The 16935-nt window shown below is 42.4% G+C and overlaps 1 protein-coding gene across 2 annotated transcripts in view; it reads left to right on the forward strand.

Annotated features, from left to right (window-relative positions):
* Positions 1-2: 2 nt before the first annotated feature.
* Positions 3-16935, forward strand: part of tmtc1 (transmembrane O-mannosyltransferase targeting cadherins 1) — a 35637-nt gene continuing 18704 nt past the window's right edge. Inside the window, exons 1-6 of one of the 2 annotated variants that reach the window (XM_035620372.2) lie at positions 4-435; positions 3882-4059; positions 9373-9446; positions 9948-10124; positions 14737-14818; positions 15190-15293. In XM_035620372.2, the coding sequence (XP_035476265.2) occupies positions 140-435; positions 3882-4059; positions 9373-9446; positions 9948-10124; positions 14737-14818; positions 15190-15293 (911 nt within the window). In that variant the 5' untranslated portion in view covers positions 4-139. Of the gene's footprint in view, positions 436-3881; positions 4060-9372; positions 9447-9947; positions 10125-14736; positions 14819-15189; positions 15294-16935 lie in introns of both variants that reach the window. The other variant, XM_047336478.1, reaches the window with a different exon arrangement.

Consider the following 16935-nt stretch of genomic DNA (forward strand, 5'->3'; position numbering starts at 1 on the left):
GCACGACATACCCACACGATCCCCACAGTCACAGCACACACAGCTGCTACCTGCTGGGCGGGATGGACACAAACTGCGCGGCTACCACCCGCATCCTCATCCTCCGCCCGTCCGAGGCGCGGGAGGAACCGGGCTCGACATGACGGCACGGGGGCCGCGGGAGAAAGGCCGCCCGCAGCCGCGGGTGACTGTCCGGACAGAGGCGGTGTGGGCTGCGGGTCGCTACGTCGTGCTGACCGCCCTGTGCGTCCTGTGCTACAGCAGCTCTCTCCGCGGGGAGTTGGTGCACGACGACGTGTGGGCGATTCTCAACAACCCGGACACTCGGCCGGGCTCCCGCCTCGGAAACATCTTCAGCAACGACTTCTGGGGCAAAAGGATGGCGGACAACACGAGCCACAAGTCCTACAGACCGCTGTGTATCCTCACCTTCAAGTAAGTTCTGCCCGCCTCCACAACTCCGCCTCTCGTCGCCTCACCTCGAGCCTCCGAGGCAGACGCGCGACGCCAGCGTGACCGCTCTGCGATCAGTGGTGAGCCGAGGCGAGAGAAGCGCTCGCCGACCATCACATCGACACGCGACTGAGGCTGACGTCATGCAACTGTTGCCGCCCCACAACCGACTGACCGATTCAAAATACAGCTTCCGCGAGTCCAGTCACATTATTATTATTATTAATAAAAGAACCACCACTGTGATACGAACATGATACAGATTCATCGATACTTGCTTTCCAATGCAGAAAATGTAGAAATCAATAAAGTATCATTCTGACCTTTGGACCTCCATCCATCGTCTACCGCCTTATCCATTTAAAGGTCGGGGGGAGGGAGAGGCGGGGGCGGAGCCAATCCCAGCAGACATTGGTTGAGAGACGGGGTACACCCTGGACAGGTCGCCAGCCTATCACAGGGCCACATACAGAGACGGACAACCATTCACTCTCACATTCACACCTACGGTCAATTTTAGAGTCTCCAATGAACCTAACCCCATTCTGCATGTCTGTGGACTGTGGGAGGAAGCCGGAGAACCCGGAGAGAACCCACGCATACACGGGGAGAACATGCAAACTCCACACAGAAAGGCCCTGGTTGGTTTGAACCAGGATTCAAACCCAGAACCTTCTTGCTGTGAGGCGCTAACCACTACACCACCGTGCAGCCCAGCTTTGGACCTGCCACGTGGAAATTAGTACCAGTAGATGTGACAGCTGTTTGAACTCATCATAAATTAATGTCCACATGTTCCAGGAGCCATCAGAAAGTCCTACAGGTTAACTAACCATAACTAACTCTGATACACACAATAGATGGACATAAACAAGCCTAGCAACATAATGAGGCTACAAGTGACCTATGAATTCAACACTGTAAGAGACCAGAGTTACATACTGGCTCCATTCAAAATATCTGTTGAAATTAGTGAAAACTGAAATTATAACACAATGAAATTTATGACAACTCCAATATCTCAAAGGGAGAGTTCAGTGAAGTGGGGTTGTATGAGCTACTTATGCATAGCTAATATGTTACCTTATGGAGATGGTGATCAGCGATGTCATTTAAAGGAGTTTGGAGGAGAAATGAAAGTAGTATAAGTCTGAGTCCCACTGTAGCAGAAGGGACCACAGAAAAACGTCCTTTTCCCCTCATTTTTAAATGCTTACCTAAAAAAATAAATATCTGTTCAATTGTACGCTGAAGGACGTATTTTTTCACTGCTTCCGTTTTCCCCCCAAACAGCCGTTTAAGTTTGCACTTTTTTTTCCAAACGTACTTCGGCCATGTATTACTGCGCAAACTCGCCGCGGTAGCTTTGAGACGAACAGCTGATTTGCGGAGTGATACTCTACCGGCACAACTCGTATGGAGAGCAGGGTAGATGAGTACACACGTGCTTCTGTTACTGCACTGGTTGTGTTTGTTTATGTTCACATAGGCAGTTGGAGCAGACTGTGGGAAGGCCCTGACATACATGTCTTCCTGCCAACAGGGACCACCTCAGTGTGTTGTTCAAATTGGAAATATCACTATATTTTGTTGTTTAGTTTGGCCATCATAGGCCAATACCATATCTTTGTCATATGCTAGTGTGGGTTGACAGATTGACCCTGAGGATTTGTATATCAATGTTTTTTTTAACCTATCACATCATGATTTTGAAGATTTGATACTAAAAGATAGTGGGGTCCTTTAAGACTAGGAAAAGAGACAGGAGGGAAATAAGAAACAAACACAGGAACATAGAGTCAAATCTGTACCGGTGACTTACTGTAGGCGAAACTTTGCTGGTTTCTGTTTGAACACATGTCATGGGCTGTTGGGCGTCAGGAGGTAGAAACGGTCGTCCACTAACCAGAAGGTCGGCGGTTCAATCCCCGCTTACACCAGTCCGCATGCTGATGTGTCCTTGGGCAAGGCACTTCACCCTAAATAGCCTCTGGCAGCTCTTCCAGCAGTGTATGAATGTGACAGAAAAAGCGTGGTCAATAGCAGCAGTGTGTGATTGTGTGTGAATGTGTGTGCATGGGTGAATGGGACTGCCCCTGTAAAGTGCTTTGAGTGGTTGATAAGACTAGAAAAGATCTTTATAAATACAGTCCATTTACATTTTGGGGGTTCAGTGTCCTGTCCAAGGACACTTCAACATGCAGACTGAAGAAGCCAGGGCTCAAACCATCGACCGCCACAGATACAAGACTCGGTTAACTAATTCTTATAAATTGCAGCAGGTCCCACAGAGACTTTAACTATTTACGTCACAGGCGAGACTCAGGGCAGCTTGCAGATTTTAAAGTTAAATCCATCAATTTGGTGCACTCTGATAGCAATTTAAGATGCTAGATCTATAAGAACTTTATGCTCTTGTAAACAATTGTGTGCTGTAGTAAAGAATTTAATCATAAACACATAGGTTGTTTGGATATGAATGATGAACTACCATTAATTTGCTGAAGCAATGGTGCAAAACACACATTAGAGATCTAGTCTCAGGTTAGACTGTGGTGGGCTGCGACACTCTAGGTAATTAATCGGAAACACTGCACATGGTTTTAAACATGTCTCCAAATGAGTGCTGAGTGACCATCTATAAATGACACACTGGACCACCTTAAACTAGCAGAAACCAGAAAACGGTTGCAAAATGTGGTATTTGATTGTCCAAAAAGTCAATTCTTCAATTTGTAATGATTAAAATCAATACGTATGAAGTAATTGTGTTTCTTAGAATATTGCCCCACCCACTCACCTTCACTTAAAGAGATTAAGTTGCAATAACCTCACTAAGGGATTTGATTAACACCTACTGTGAGAAAACTCCAGTGACAAAATTAAACTCTTGAACTGAAATGTACAACAGAATAACACCAAGTTTCAACCATACCAGAGACAAAGGGACCAGAATATTGTTCTACCTCTGAAGAAAAACACTAAACTCATGCATGGCAACTCCAACATGCATTTAAATTAGTAGCAGCCAAAAAAGCACCAGCACCTTGTTAAGAAATCCACAATTCCACAGAAGGTGGACCAAAATGGGTCTGTGTTGTTCATCTAACCATGATTGATTTTGATCCTGGACAAGTCCCAATTTGTCACAACTCGGCTCAAGGCTGGATGAGGGATACACTAAGAAATAAGAATGAAATTTAAATGTAGACATCAAAATACAACCAAAACCAAACAGTGTGGAAGGCAAGGGGGAAGGGAGATGGACTGAATGTCATCAGCTTATATAGTGCAGCCAGACCAGGTGACAACTCCTGCTCAGAGAGGCTCATCACAATATTGGTTATGGTATCACTTTCAGACAATCAGGATGACCACAGCTCCTGTTTCATCCATACTGTTGACTATTTTTTTATCTTGTCTTTCAGGTTGAACATCCTATTGGGCGGAACAACGCCTCTGTATTTCCATATGGTCAACGTGTGTTTGCACTGCGCCGTGACCGGCCTGCTCATGCACATGTGTAAATGCTGCGTGTTTGAAGACTCACGCTTGGCTTTCATCACCGCGCTCCTCTTTGCCGTGCACCCTGTCCACACCGAGGCTGTGAGTATATGACACACACTGGGTCAGGTTAGTTTGAAGACAGGAAACATAGAGGTTAAACAGCTACAGTAGCTCGGCGCTGCCCTGATGTTTAAAAAGTTGCACAGATCTGTAAAAATCAGAAATCTATAGATATCGTTTTTACTGTGGTTATATGCTGGGATAAACCTTGGCCAGGACTGGTAACCTCTTGGTTACTGGTTCAAGCCAAGGCAAACACTCCCTGTAAAGCAGCAATTTTTGAATTCAGTTTAATTTCATTTGTATAGCGCCAAATACCAACATACATTATCTCAAGGCACTTTACATAGTGAGGTCGAGATATTACAATATTACAGAGACACCCAAGAGTTCCCACAATTCAAAGCAGAGTGTGAACTTGTAGAGAAGGAACTTCCTTTTAGTGAGAAGAAACCTCGAGCAGAACCGTATTCATCTGCCTCGACTGGTCAGGGAGAGATGAGGAGAGAAGAGAGAGACCAGGAAGCTATGCATAAGTAACTCATACAACCCCACTTCAAAATCACTCAACTATCCCTTTAATCTCTATCAGACTACTTATAATTACAAAAATAATAGTGACACTTATAGATGCAATTATGTTGTTGTTAATAATAATAATTATAATAATAATAATAATAGTGACGGTTTGGATCCTGCAACTCTGGAGTCAGATATACACTAGAAGGGAGAAAACACAGAGTTAGTGCGTGTAATGTAAACATCAAAAATATTTATTTTAGTATAAAGAAGACAGAGCAACAAGTTGCAGCCTTTAGAACGCAGAAAGTGGAGCCAGCTCATGTTTTATCTAGCCAATGATTTCATGAACATGTATATATGCAGGTTTCAGGGTAATGTAAATAAAACAGGAGGTTTTTATTTGAACAGTTTTTAAGTTATTGAAGGGGAAAAAATAAGATATGTGTACAGGAGTGGTTACCAGTGAGTCACGTGTCTCACGTGTGTCATTTTTGAAGATGATAGTACTACTACGATAACTAACAACAACTGACATTGACAAAAACGTCAACTAAATGAATGTAATGTACACGCGTTTACTCCCTATGCATGCTCAACAGCGCCCCCTGGCCGGCCTCTCGGCTCTCATCTCTGTAAATGAGGTAGCAGCCTTCACTGATCAGTTTGTCATTATTCTGTTACGAATAAACTCAGGCTGAACCGCAACAGAAACCAGGATAACTGTGAACCTCTCCAATGTTTTCTGACCAGTCTGGCAGTGAGTCAGCCGGTCCCTATCGAGTGAATGGGGCTCTTGTTTCAGGGCTGAAACGCCTTCATTCATACACACCTTCTCCTTTTTCTTCCCGTTGAATGCCGGCCATGTGTGGATCCCGTCAGCCGTATGTGCGTTGTGTTGTTGTGGGCCCTGACACATTCGCACATACTCCAACAGAATAAAAGCTGTACCCACTTCTTAGTCGAAAGGTTGATTTCAAAGTAGCAGGTGAAGAGTGTGTTTTGTTAGTCACCCAGCAATCGTACGCTCATATGAATCCTAAAAAGACTGAATGAATGAATGATCAACAAAAACAAGGCATCTGATTTTGCAAAACCCTTATCGTAATTTGCAATGAAATTGTGATCATTCTAGGGAGGCCAATTTTTATGTGATAACTCTCGTCTTGCTTGTTTTCCTGCTCACTCCCTCCATTGTTTTACCACATAAGTGTGTGTTCTTTTGATTTCCTCCTCCTCCCTTCCTCCATCCTCACGCTCAACCTACCTGCTCTTTCTCAGTGTCTACTGGACATGTTTACTGCTGCTCTGCCAGCACACAAAGATCAACAGCTGAACCTGGGTCTCATACTGTAAATCAGCCTTATGGATAAACACTGCAGAGTTAAGAAGATCTACAGCACACATGGTCTATTACTCCCCAGAGAGGAAACTAACAATTAGTCCACTTTTACCAACAGACTGCAATCCATCCTGACATACCCCCGTTCAGGTTGGAGCAAACAGCTAAAGCTGAACAGCATTTGGCTGACAGGGTATAACTGAATATTCCTGTGGCTCAGGCCAAGGTCAAGTGTTTTATGGCAGGTTTTTCAGCCAGGAAGCTGAAATGGTCAGACCAGCGGAGCACTTATCATAAACCATGTTAGGAAAGAACTAGATGCAATGCAACAGCAAGACGTGCTTTAGTATGAAGACTGTGGGGGCCACCTTTCTGTTCCTCGGCTTGTATCAGATGGTGCAGAATATCTTGTCTGGTGAGTTAACAGCTTTTTGTGTAGCCCAGACACACCCACACAATACTTTTCTCAGGCTGTTGTAAGGCTGTTGCACACTTTGGACAGGGCATTCTATTGAAAAAGAGCAAGCAAGTGTGTAGTGTTTTTTTTGGAGGAGGTTAAAGAGCATTATGGGAAATTAAGGAAGTTGCTGTCTGAAGTATTATTTTTTTTAAATAGAGCCGCTTGTCTGTGTGGACTGTAATGGAGGGTTTGTGTACTTGCTTGTGTATGAGGCGCTTCGATCACGCATTGCTATTTTACTTAGGCCTGTCACGATAATTACGATATAATCACGATCAACTTATCGTACTATACATGAATATGAACTCAATCATTTTTATTGACCTCAATAACAGCCATTGTGTCTACGTGCGCTGCTTCTATCCTCTCATCATTATTAAAAAATTACTGGTTTGGTCTTTTAAATGACAAAATATATGAATTTCTTAGTTTTTGTCTAAAGGCACCATGTCTTCAAATGCTGGGTCTTAACTTTGGATAACATTTCTCTAAGCAGCAACACAATTCATGTAGGACTTGCACATGCACAACGACCAATAGGCCTAAACCACAAGCTCACATGATTCAGTATGAAACAATGGTCTAAAAATGATGATAATATTGTATATTGCAATAATTTCTGGGACAATATATCGTGCAACAAAAAGTAGTTATCGTGTCAGGCCTAATTCTACGTCCATACATCAAACACAAAATCCCACAATTCCTACAGAACAATCCCTTCTTTTTAGTGTGTTGAACTCACACAAAGGCAGCAGCAGGAACACGAGCAGATCACACAGATGAATTGCAATGACTCCCCTGTGGGGGTACTGTGTAAATGTCACCAAATGCCAGTGGATTACATACCTTTTCCACTGGCCCCACCGTTTCATTTTCATAGTCACAAAAGGCATTTTAAAAACTTGTGTATCAATGGCAGCGCCCACGTTCAACACATAAACTCCCAAATACGAGAAATCATCACTTAGTCTGATACTTCAGTTATAAAGTGAAAGCCATCAGCAGAGTCACATCACAGAGTAACAGAGTCTGATCACCTGACGAAAAGAGAGTTGAACAACAACGATGATGAAGATGTGGTAAAACATCCACTGGCCGACCGACAGCCGTGTCAATGTGTTAGAGCAGGGGTGTCAAACTCAAGCTTAAAAAGCATATGTTTGTATTTTTTTAAAAAAGGGAAAAAAGCATGAGGAAGAGACCTACTGCGGCTGCATACACCACAAAAAATCTATCTTGCAGATATGCCTGTGTTTGATTCTGCATTACAACATAACCACCATGAAATAATCAGACATGAAATAAAACAGAACAGTTTTATTTCTCTGATTCAATTATCTGTCCTCATTGATGCCACTCCCTCTCTGCATTCACTCTCCGGCTCGCTCTCTCTTAGTGTGGGGGAGGGGAACCTGAAACTGAAAGTGTGTGTTCTGTGCTGAACCTCGACAACATATAGCTCTCATGACTAAGTGATTCTCTCTGCAAAATAAAAACAACGGCTCCCAAGCGTGTTATTCCTTGGTTGCACTCGTGCGTTGTTGGTGGGACGGAAACGCAGTTGCCCTAGGCATTTCTGATTGGATGGCATGCAAAGTATAAACAATGGGTCAGATGCGCTGCATAACCTATTCTAATAAATCGCAGCCTTTTGCGATTTGCAAATGGTGCTGTTTCAAAAATCACGATTTTGATTTGAACACAATTAATCATTCAGTCCAGCGCCGTTGAATGGGAGTCGTGACAACGGAAGTCCAAAATGTTTGCACGTCACGTGACTCATGTAGAATTTATATAGTTCCTGGAAGTTCTTGACGCACAATTCAAATCCATTGTTCAGAGCGACAGAAACGTGATTTTTGGTAATTAGTAGTCAATAAATATATTGATTTACAATAAAGCAGCCTATGTAATTACTCTATGCAGTTAGTCAATATTTTTTCTTAAATCATAAATAATCATAAATCCTAATCCACTAACTACCATTCATAAATGCAACACAGACGGTCCATTGATCCATTCTGCTGCTACTCAAATGCACTGCTGCTCACTTCCGGGAACTATTGAGAGACCCCATTTCCGCCATTGCTGGGAAAAAAACTGGTCCATTGGAGTGAACAGAGATGTCGCTACTCTCTCAAGGGCTCTGGTTCAACCCTAGTCTTACAGTTACAACCAGCCCTTTGAGGGCAACCATAATGCTGATGTGGCCCGGGGTGAAAATGAGTTTGACACCCCTGTGTTAGAGACAGAGGGGCGAGCCAGTGAGTATATACCCTAATACTGAAGAGAGGATCAATAAGTGCATATGGTGGAAACACAGCAAGACATAGGTTTGTGTAGATGTTCATGTTTAAGTGATGAACTGCACTACCTGTGATTGTTTCTAGAGATGATAACTGGTGTTGAATCAGGAGCAACTGGACTTGGTTGTAGTTTCCTGAAGATGTTTCACTTTCATCTAAGAGGCTTCTTCAGTTCTGACTAGGTTCTGGTGAATCCCAGGTGTTGAACCTTAATCTGGAGTGGACAGTGTTAATGCTCCAGACCCAGATGCTCCGGATTCAACCCCCTGGTGGATAACTGTGACCTGGATGAATGAGGATCTCCACAGATGTTGTGAGAGGTTTAACTTGTACTATAACTGTTTTGGCCTGTGCTACAACATTATCAGTAAAAGCCTTTACACTCACGATAATGGGAACATGGCTGAGCAATAATCACGTTTATTCTCAGGTTTTGGTATGAACATTTCTAAGAAGCATTCCACAGAGACAGTGATGTGCAGCAGCTGAAGTTGTGCATCTCACTAAAGTGTAGCAACATAATGGACTCCACATGGACGTCCAGCAGTGTTCCCTCACCCTCTCTCTGTGTGTGTGTGTGTGTGTGTGTGTGTGTGTGTGTGTGTGTGTGTGTGTGTGTGTGTGTGTGTGTGTGTGTGTGTGTGTGTGTGTGTGTGTGTGTGTGTGTGTGTGTGTGTGTGTGTGTGTGTGTGTGTGTGTGTGTGTGTGTGTGTGTTTTGCAGGTGTCGGGTGTCGTGGGCAGGGCTGATGTCTTGGCCTGTCTGCTGTTCTTGCTGACGTTTCTCTCCTATGTTAGGTAAGATGACTCTGTACCACACACACACACACACATATAAGTGTAAAATATATTAGTCTGCCCGAGGGACTGATGAGGATGGGTGTATCATATAGACAAAATAGCATAAATCATTCATCAGCAGGTTTTTAGCTGCTACAAAGAATAATTATACAAGGTTGTGTGCAATCTATATTTATCAACCTATGTGGTGTAACATATCCAGTATGTCCTCATTGGTTGGTTTAAATTAAATTGAAGTGAATTAGATTTTGTCCTATGGAGAAAGATTTTAATTGTTAGCATGTTCTCAGTTCAGTATCTCATGTTCCTCATCTTCCTCCCACAGTCCAAACAAAGGCTCACTTGAGACTTGTCCGTAGGTTTTAAATAAAAAAAACAACACAAAGTATATGAATTTTGATTCTGATTATGTCAAATAAAAGTATATATAGGTAATTACCAATCAGGAGTCATCTCTCCCTGTTAATAGCTTTTTTCCTTCTCCTCTCTCTCTGTCAGAGGAGTGGGTGTGAGCGTATCAGAGGACTCTCTGCCCTGCACCGTCTCTTTCTCCTCTCTGTTGCTCAGCCTTGTGCTGGGCACATGTGCCATGCTGGTGAAGGAGACGGGTGTCACCGTGTTCGGAGTGTGTGTGCTCTATGATGCCCTGGTCCTCTGCCGCAGGCCTCTCATCAAGTAAGCGCACAGAGTTTAGTTTGATTGATGTTTTTATCATGATTTATGTGGCGACACTCCTCTGAGCATGTTCACACTATTTCAGCAAAGCTCGGCCTTATTTACTCAGCTGAACTTGTTGACCCCTTGTTTTTTTTCTACTTACTTTTTTCCCAGAAGAATCTTTTTAAAATTAACAATTTATAAGGCTAGATCTATGAAGGATTTTATGCTCTTTTAAATAATTGTGTACTGTAACCTTACAACTTTTATATGTGTTGTATGGAAACTGACCCCCACCCACATACAATTACAAAAAAGGGGGGAAAGTAGCTTCTTTTGAAAAAGCATTAAATGAATAACAGCACAGAACAATTAACTAAAATCAGCAATTAATTAAAATGAACATATATTGAAAATTATCAATATGAACAGATTATTTCCTGAGGATAATGCAATATATCCAGGGATTTTTCCTCATATTTTTACGAGGAAAAATCAGTATGAAATGATTTTCATTTCATTTACACTATCATATTTCATGTTTTGTGTTCTTCAAAGTAAAGATGAAGTTAAATTTCAGACATATATTTCATATTTAAGGGCTGCAGAGAGGTTACTCTGCACAGCTGGAGACATTTTACTAATCCTGCTAATAATTCAAGAAATCTGTCTGTCATATGAGGAGAACCGTTCATCTCATCAGCCTGACACATGTTTTTCGTCAACGTTGTCATCACAACTATGGCGCGTTCAGGATTCTGAACTGAACTTTGATTCAACAGGTCGCCGTGGCTTAATTACTGCAGGTCACTTTTTGCAGTTTCAAAAAGAATACTGCAACCAGCCACACCACGGGCAAACCATACGTGTTGAGAACGGCCAATACAATAGTTACGTTTATAAGTTTACCGTAGATCACTCCGCCTCCCCCTCATTTTGTTATTTGCATGTGTACGTGAGCGAAACTTTAAGGATGTGTTTGATATACTGTGGTCCTAGGCCATTTAGAGCTTTTTGTACAGGAAGCATAATATAATAATCTTAAAATCAATCCTAGTTTTTATAGGGAGCCAGTGTAGTGATCTTGAAAAGACGAGTACTACTGTTTTTTATCTTTGTTCAGTTTTAGAAAGTTCTGTGACATTCATAGATTAATATCATGAATACATTGAGTTAGGGAGTGTATGGGGTGCAGGTCATCAGGCGATAAAGATACTGTATGTATAGTTGTGAATCATCTGTGTAATTATGGCAATTTATGTTGTGTTTCTTTATATCATATGCAAGCGGGAGAATTTAAGGTGAAATAAAAATGGCCCAAAAATCAAGACTTTAATTTAAATTTAATTCAATTTTATTTGTATAACGCCAAATCACAACATATACGTTGTCTCAAGGCACAGGTCAATATCACAGGGAAAACCCAAGAAAAATCCCACAATGAGCAATCACTTGGTGACTATGGATGAGAAAAAACTCCCTTTTAACAGGAAAAAATCTCTGGCAAAACTGGACTCAGTTGCGGGTGGTCATCTGTCCCGACCGGTTGGGGTGAGGAGAAAAATGGGAGAGAGAGGAGAGGTGGGCAGAAAGAGTGGGAGAAGAGAGGCAGGAGGAGAGGAGAGAAAGAGAGAGATAACAGCTGTGCAACCGCCGCTTTAATCTCTACCAGACTGATACTTAAAATTACAAAATCGCAAAAGGCTGCAATTTATTAGAATATGTTATGCAGCGCATCTGACCCAGTGTTTATACCTTGCTGTCACACTCATGCCACCCAATCAGAAATGCCGTGCCGGCACGTACTAGTCATTCTCATTCATTCAGTCATTCTTTCAGTCATCACAAGTTGCCCAGGGCGACTGCGTATCCGCCCACCAACAACACGAGTGAAACCAAAGAATAACAGTAGCGGAGCAGCCAGAAGCAACGCTTGACAATTTCATTTCGGCGAAACGGGAATGTTTCAGGTTTGAGCCGACAGATGTGCAACTAAATAAAGTATTGTGCAAAGCATTCAGTCTCTACATCGCGAGGCACCACCACCAACCTGTATCACACATTTAGCTACACCACAACTATGCCCTCGTTTAAGAGACAGGCTTCTATCAAAGAGAGAGCTAAAGTCACTACACCGTCACTGTGTGTTCATTAACTGCTCTCTCCCCTTCTTCTCTTCAACACATCTCGCTCTCTTTCAGTGTGTATGTGCAAATCAAATCGCAATATCTGTCAGAAAAATCGCAATTCGATATTTTCCCCAAATCGTTCAGCCCTAGCTCTAGCTATAACATTTCTCAAAGAGGAAGGTTTTAAGTCTAACTTGAAATGTAGAGAGGGTGTCTGCCTCCCTGACACAAGCTGGTTCCAGAGGAAAGGAACCTGGTGGCTGAAGGCTCTGCCTCCTGTTCTACTTTTACAGACTCTGGGAACCACAAGTAGCCCTGCGTTTACAGAGCGAAGCGATCTATTAGGATAATATGGAATTATGAGCTCTGTAAGATATGATGGGGCCTGATTATTAAGGGCTTTGTAGGTGAGGAGCAGGATTTTCTGCGGAAAATGCGATTTTCTGCGGAAAATGCACAAGATTGACTGCCGCGAAAGCACAGCGAAGCACTTTTTGTTTAGAGAGATCATGTTAACCTGGATTCGAACCAACAGTCTTCTAGCTGGGAGGCAACAGCACAAACCACTGCACCAAGGTGATCTCACTAGTTAAGTGTCATTTTGTCAATGACACTTAAGGGCTTGATCACGAAAGGCCTTGTGCACGGGAGGGCAGATACAATGTTCCTTAGACAAAGTCATTGTCTCTTTTTCTTTCTCAGCATGAAAAGCAGATTCAGACAGTCTTTTAGACACATATTCCAGTGTCTCTTGTTCCTAAAAACAGTCCAGTGTCTCTCAACTCTCTGTTGTTGACCTTTGGCCTCTGTAAGGGCACTGCATGCCTCTCTTGATGTTGACTTCACTTCTCACCGCTGCCACACAAAACGCGAAAAGGCCTTCAACTGTCTTTGGAGCTATTCTGGCCCAGTCATTTGTCTGCCCTTACTGTATGTAAAAAACAAACAAATGCTGACTGTCTCTCCATTGGATAGATCAAAATGAACTTGGGTCAAAGACGGTGCAGTATTGGCAAAATATTTGTACTTTTCAAAAAGTTAAACAGCTGCAATGTTTGAAAATCCTAGTTCGCTCTCCTTACACAAAAACAGCTGGGTGTATCCGCATGAAGCAGTAATGTTGTCCCGGCTGCTGATTGAATCTGCATCCTCACATGTGATTCAGGTGCCGGAGTCTCCTAACAGTCATCTTATAACAAATCCCCAAATTTCAATGAGTTAAATTTGTCTCGAGCAGGTTTTCAGCGAATATATGGGTTTCATCTGGGTCTGCGTAGCTCAATTCTTTACCTGCGTGTTTCAGCAGCAGGCGAGCAGGATACACCAGCCGGTTATCCACTTTCTTCTCCCGCAGAATTTTTTTAGTGTCATCAAACCTCCGTCTTTTCTGTTGAAGTTCAAATGAGTAGTCAGGATAGAGCCTGATGATGTTGTTTTCATGTAGCAGGGTGCCTAGCTGTCGAGCCCGTGTCAAAGCCTATTTGGTGGGGCTGTTTCCTTCCAATCCCTCTGGTAATCCCGTCAGGCAGAGATTGCATCTCCGGGAGCGATACTCCCTCATGCTCAGGTCGTCCACTTTTAATTTTAGATCGCTCACCGTCTGTTCGGCCTGAACAAGGCGCCTGGCGAAGTTATCCATGTCACTATCAATTCTGTTCAGTCACCTCGCTTCTTTTCGATAAGTGCTGTTTTCTGCTGCAAACTCTTCAGAGTGGAATTCAGATTCTTGCTGGTTATCATTTAGTTTCCTTTGTTGATAGCTGCCATTAGTTCGGTGGAGCTGTTTTCCCGTTCAGCACTTTCTTGTTGGCACAGGTTCTTGGTTAGCAGCTACGGTCGTGGAGACACTGAGCCGTTTTTTTTACTTTTTTCCTCTTAGGTTTATACACATGAAGGATAAGAGTCCGTTCCCGTTGCTCTTAAAAAGCCGTTTATACTTTTATTTCAAACTTTCAGTATGTCCAATTATTTAATCCATTGTTATGGAGCTGTCCTTTCAGCGTTCGCACTCTAGCTTGCCATCACATGACTCACACTTCTTTCTTTATTTCATTCTTTCATTACTTCTTTACTTATTTCTTTCTTTACTTCTTATTTTCTTAAGTGTGAATGCTGAGGCATTCTATATGAATGCTGGTTATTTTGTCATTTACAAAATTACACTTAACTAGTGAGATCACCTTGGCCTAGTGGTCTGTGCTGTTGCCTCCCAGCTAGAAGACTGTTGGTTCGAAATCCAGGTTAACATGATCTGTCTCAGCAAAAAGCGCTGTGGCGACAGTTCATCCTGTGCATTCACACATCAAATTTCCACAGGAAATGGCCTTCTATTTGGCAGGGCGACTCTGGTCTCATCATCTCACCGAGATTAGTTAACTCATAACTTGGGTAATATGGAATCCAATTAGGTCATAAATGGTCCATATTTGTGATTGTACTGTACTGTCCTGGTTACAAACCACAGAATGCTTTCTGACTGACCTTCTATCTGTGTCCCTCAGTCACCTGTGTAGCTCTAGACTTAGCAGCCTCCTCTACATCTGTTGCCCCTTCATCAAACGGGCCTGCCTGATCTCTGGCTATGTGAGTACTCTTTTCTTTTTACATTAAAAAGTACCATTCTGGTAGTTATGCATATTTTGGTCAATTAGCTACCAATTGTGAAAATTACACTTTAACATGGCAGACGTCCGGCAGAGGAAATGAGCTCCCAGAATTCATCTGGGTCCCATGCTGCTATAAATTAGCCTTGCAGAGACTGTAACTCTGAATTATTAATTTTTGAAACAATAATTGTCAGTTGCATTATTGTTGCATGACTATGAAATTTAGAATAAAGACCGTTTGTCTGTTGTCCAGTTCACCTTATGTAAGACCATTTTTAAGTGTTAACTGTCATAGTATAATACCCAAGCTCCTGCTGAGGTGTTCCCCCTCTACCCTTCCCCCTCCAGGTGGTGGTCATCATGTCAGTCAGGCTGTGGCTGATGGGGGGATCCATGCCTCTCTTCTCTGAACAAGACAACCCAGCCTCCTTCTCCCCTCATCTGCTTACAAGGTGTCTCTCTCTCTCTCTCTCTCTCTCTCACACACACACAGACACACACACACACACACACACACACACACACTTGAGTAGAAAGGAGATTAAGGATTTTTTTTTATTAAAACGTATTAGTGTGGATGTAGCCATAGTCAGGCCTCTATTCCTCTATTGTACAAATGGGATGGCCTGAGATCCCAACAGTATCTTATAGAAAATGACATGGAGTTAATGTTGCCATGTAAAGAGAAAGATGGTGTTGGCTCAGGGGATAGAGACGGTCATCTACTAACCAGAAAGTCAATGGTTCTGTCCCACTTCCCCCAGTCCACAAGTGTCCTTGGGCAAGACACTTAACCCTAAATTTCCTCTGATATATGTGCCGGCAGTGTATGAATGTGACAGAATAAGCACTGTATGAAGGTGTGTGTGAATGGGCAATCGTGACTTGTGCCTTGAGGGGTCGATAAGGCTAGAAAAGCGCCATTCAGATAAGCAGCTTCTTCTCACCCACCCATATGGCTATGGAGGACCTCAAGTGACACGGAAATTGAAATAGAGCATTTCTTTATCCATTAATTAATCCATTATTAAATAGAGGACGTCTAAAAATATTTTCCAAATGAAACTTTAAAACAGTATTTAAATACATAATTTAAAAATACATTAATGAATTCCTGAATAAATAAAAGCATTAAAAAAATCTATTTGAAAATGCAGTTTTAAAAACAGAAATAAATAACTGAATTTAATTGGATTTGAAAAGTCATTTCACCTCTCCATTCAGCATTCCGTGACACTTAGGCCCCTTGTGTTGGTTGGGTAAAACAACGAAAATTATCATGGGAACAAGCTCTCTGATTGACTGACACCTGTCCTATCGAGGTCCTCCATATGTGGGAAGGTTGTAGAGAAACTTGAAGCACCAAAATGGATGAATCATGGACTTACGGAAGCGCTCTCTGCCCGGACACACTCAACACTGCACTCCACATTCGGTGGTCCCCTCTGCAATAGTAAGACTCTGACTTTCGCTACATCCACTTCTCCTCCAAACTCTGTAAAATGACAGCGCTGATCACCATATCCATAAGGTACCATATTAACTATGCATAAGAACCTCATACAACCCCACTTCAAAATCACTGAACCATCCCTTTAATACACTTCAGGTAATCACCATACAGGCCGGCTGTATCGTATTGTCTCTCACCATTACTCAAATCATAACATTTCTCATTCCACTGCTATTGAAATAACTCGTTCTATCACACTGTACATGTTGATTTATCATCAGTCATTGCAATCAGTCACTGTAGAAGTCGTTAATAAATATTCAGTTTCTTTGAAGAAGAGAACAGAGGTCCATTGTTGGGCATTTTGAAGTTGCCCACATTGCCCATGGTCTCTTCACTCATTTCTTGATTATAATTTTTTGCCTTCTATGGCTCCTCTTGTCTTTTTTAGGACCAGATCACTGGGAAGATCACTCCTCTAGATAGCCACTCAGGTCTCAATCCCACTAAGAGAAATTTAAAGAAATAGAGGGTTATACAATTACTCCCAATTAATATTTAACCTTGGACAACAACCTGTTCATTTTATCCTTGGGTAAACTGCCAAACACTCTAGGTTGAGTTAAATTGGGTAATAATAA

The sequence above is a fragment of the Scophthalmus maximus genome, chromosome 12 (assembly GCF_022379125.1).
Source record: "Scophthalmus maximus strain ysfricsl-2021 chromosome 12, ASM2237912v1, whole genome shotgun sequence".
NCBI lineage: Eukaryota > Metazoa > Chordata > Actinopteri > Pleuronectiformes > Scophthalmidae > Scophthalmus > Scophthalmus maximus.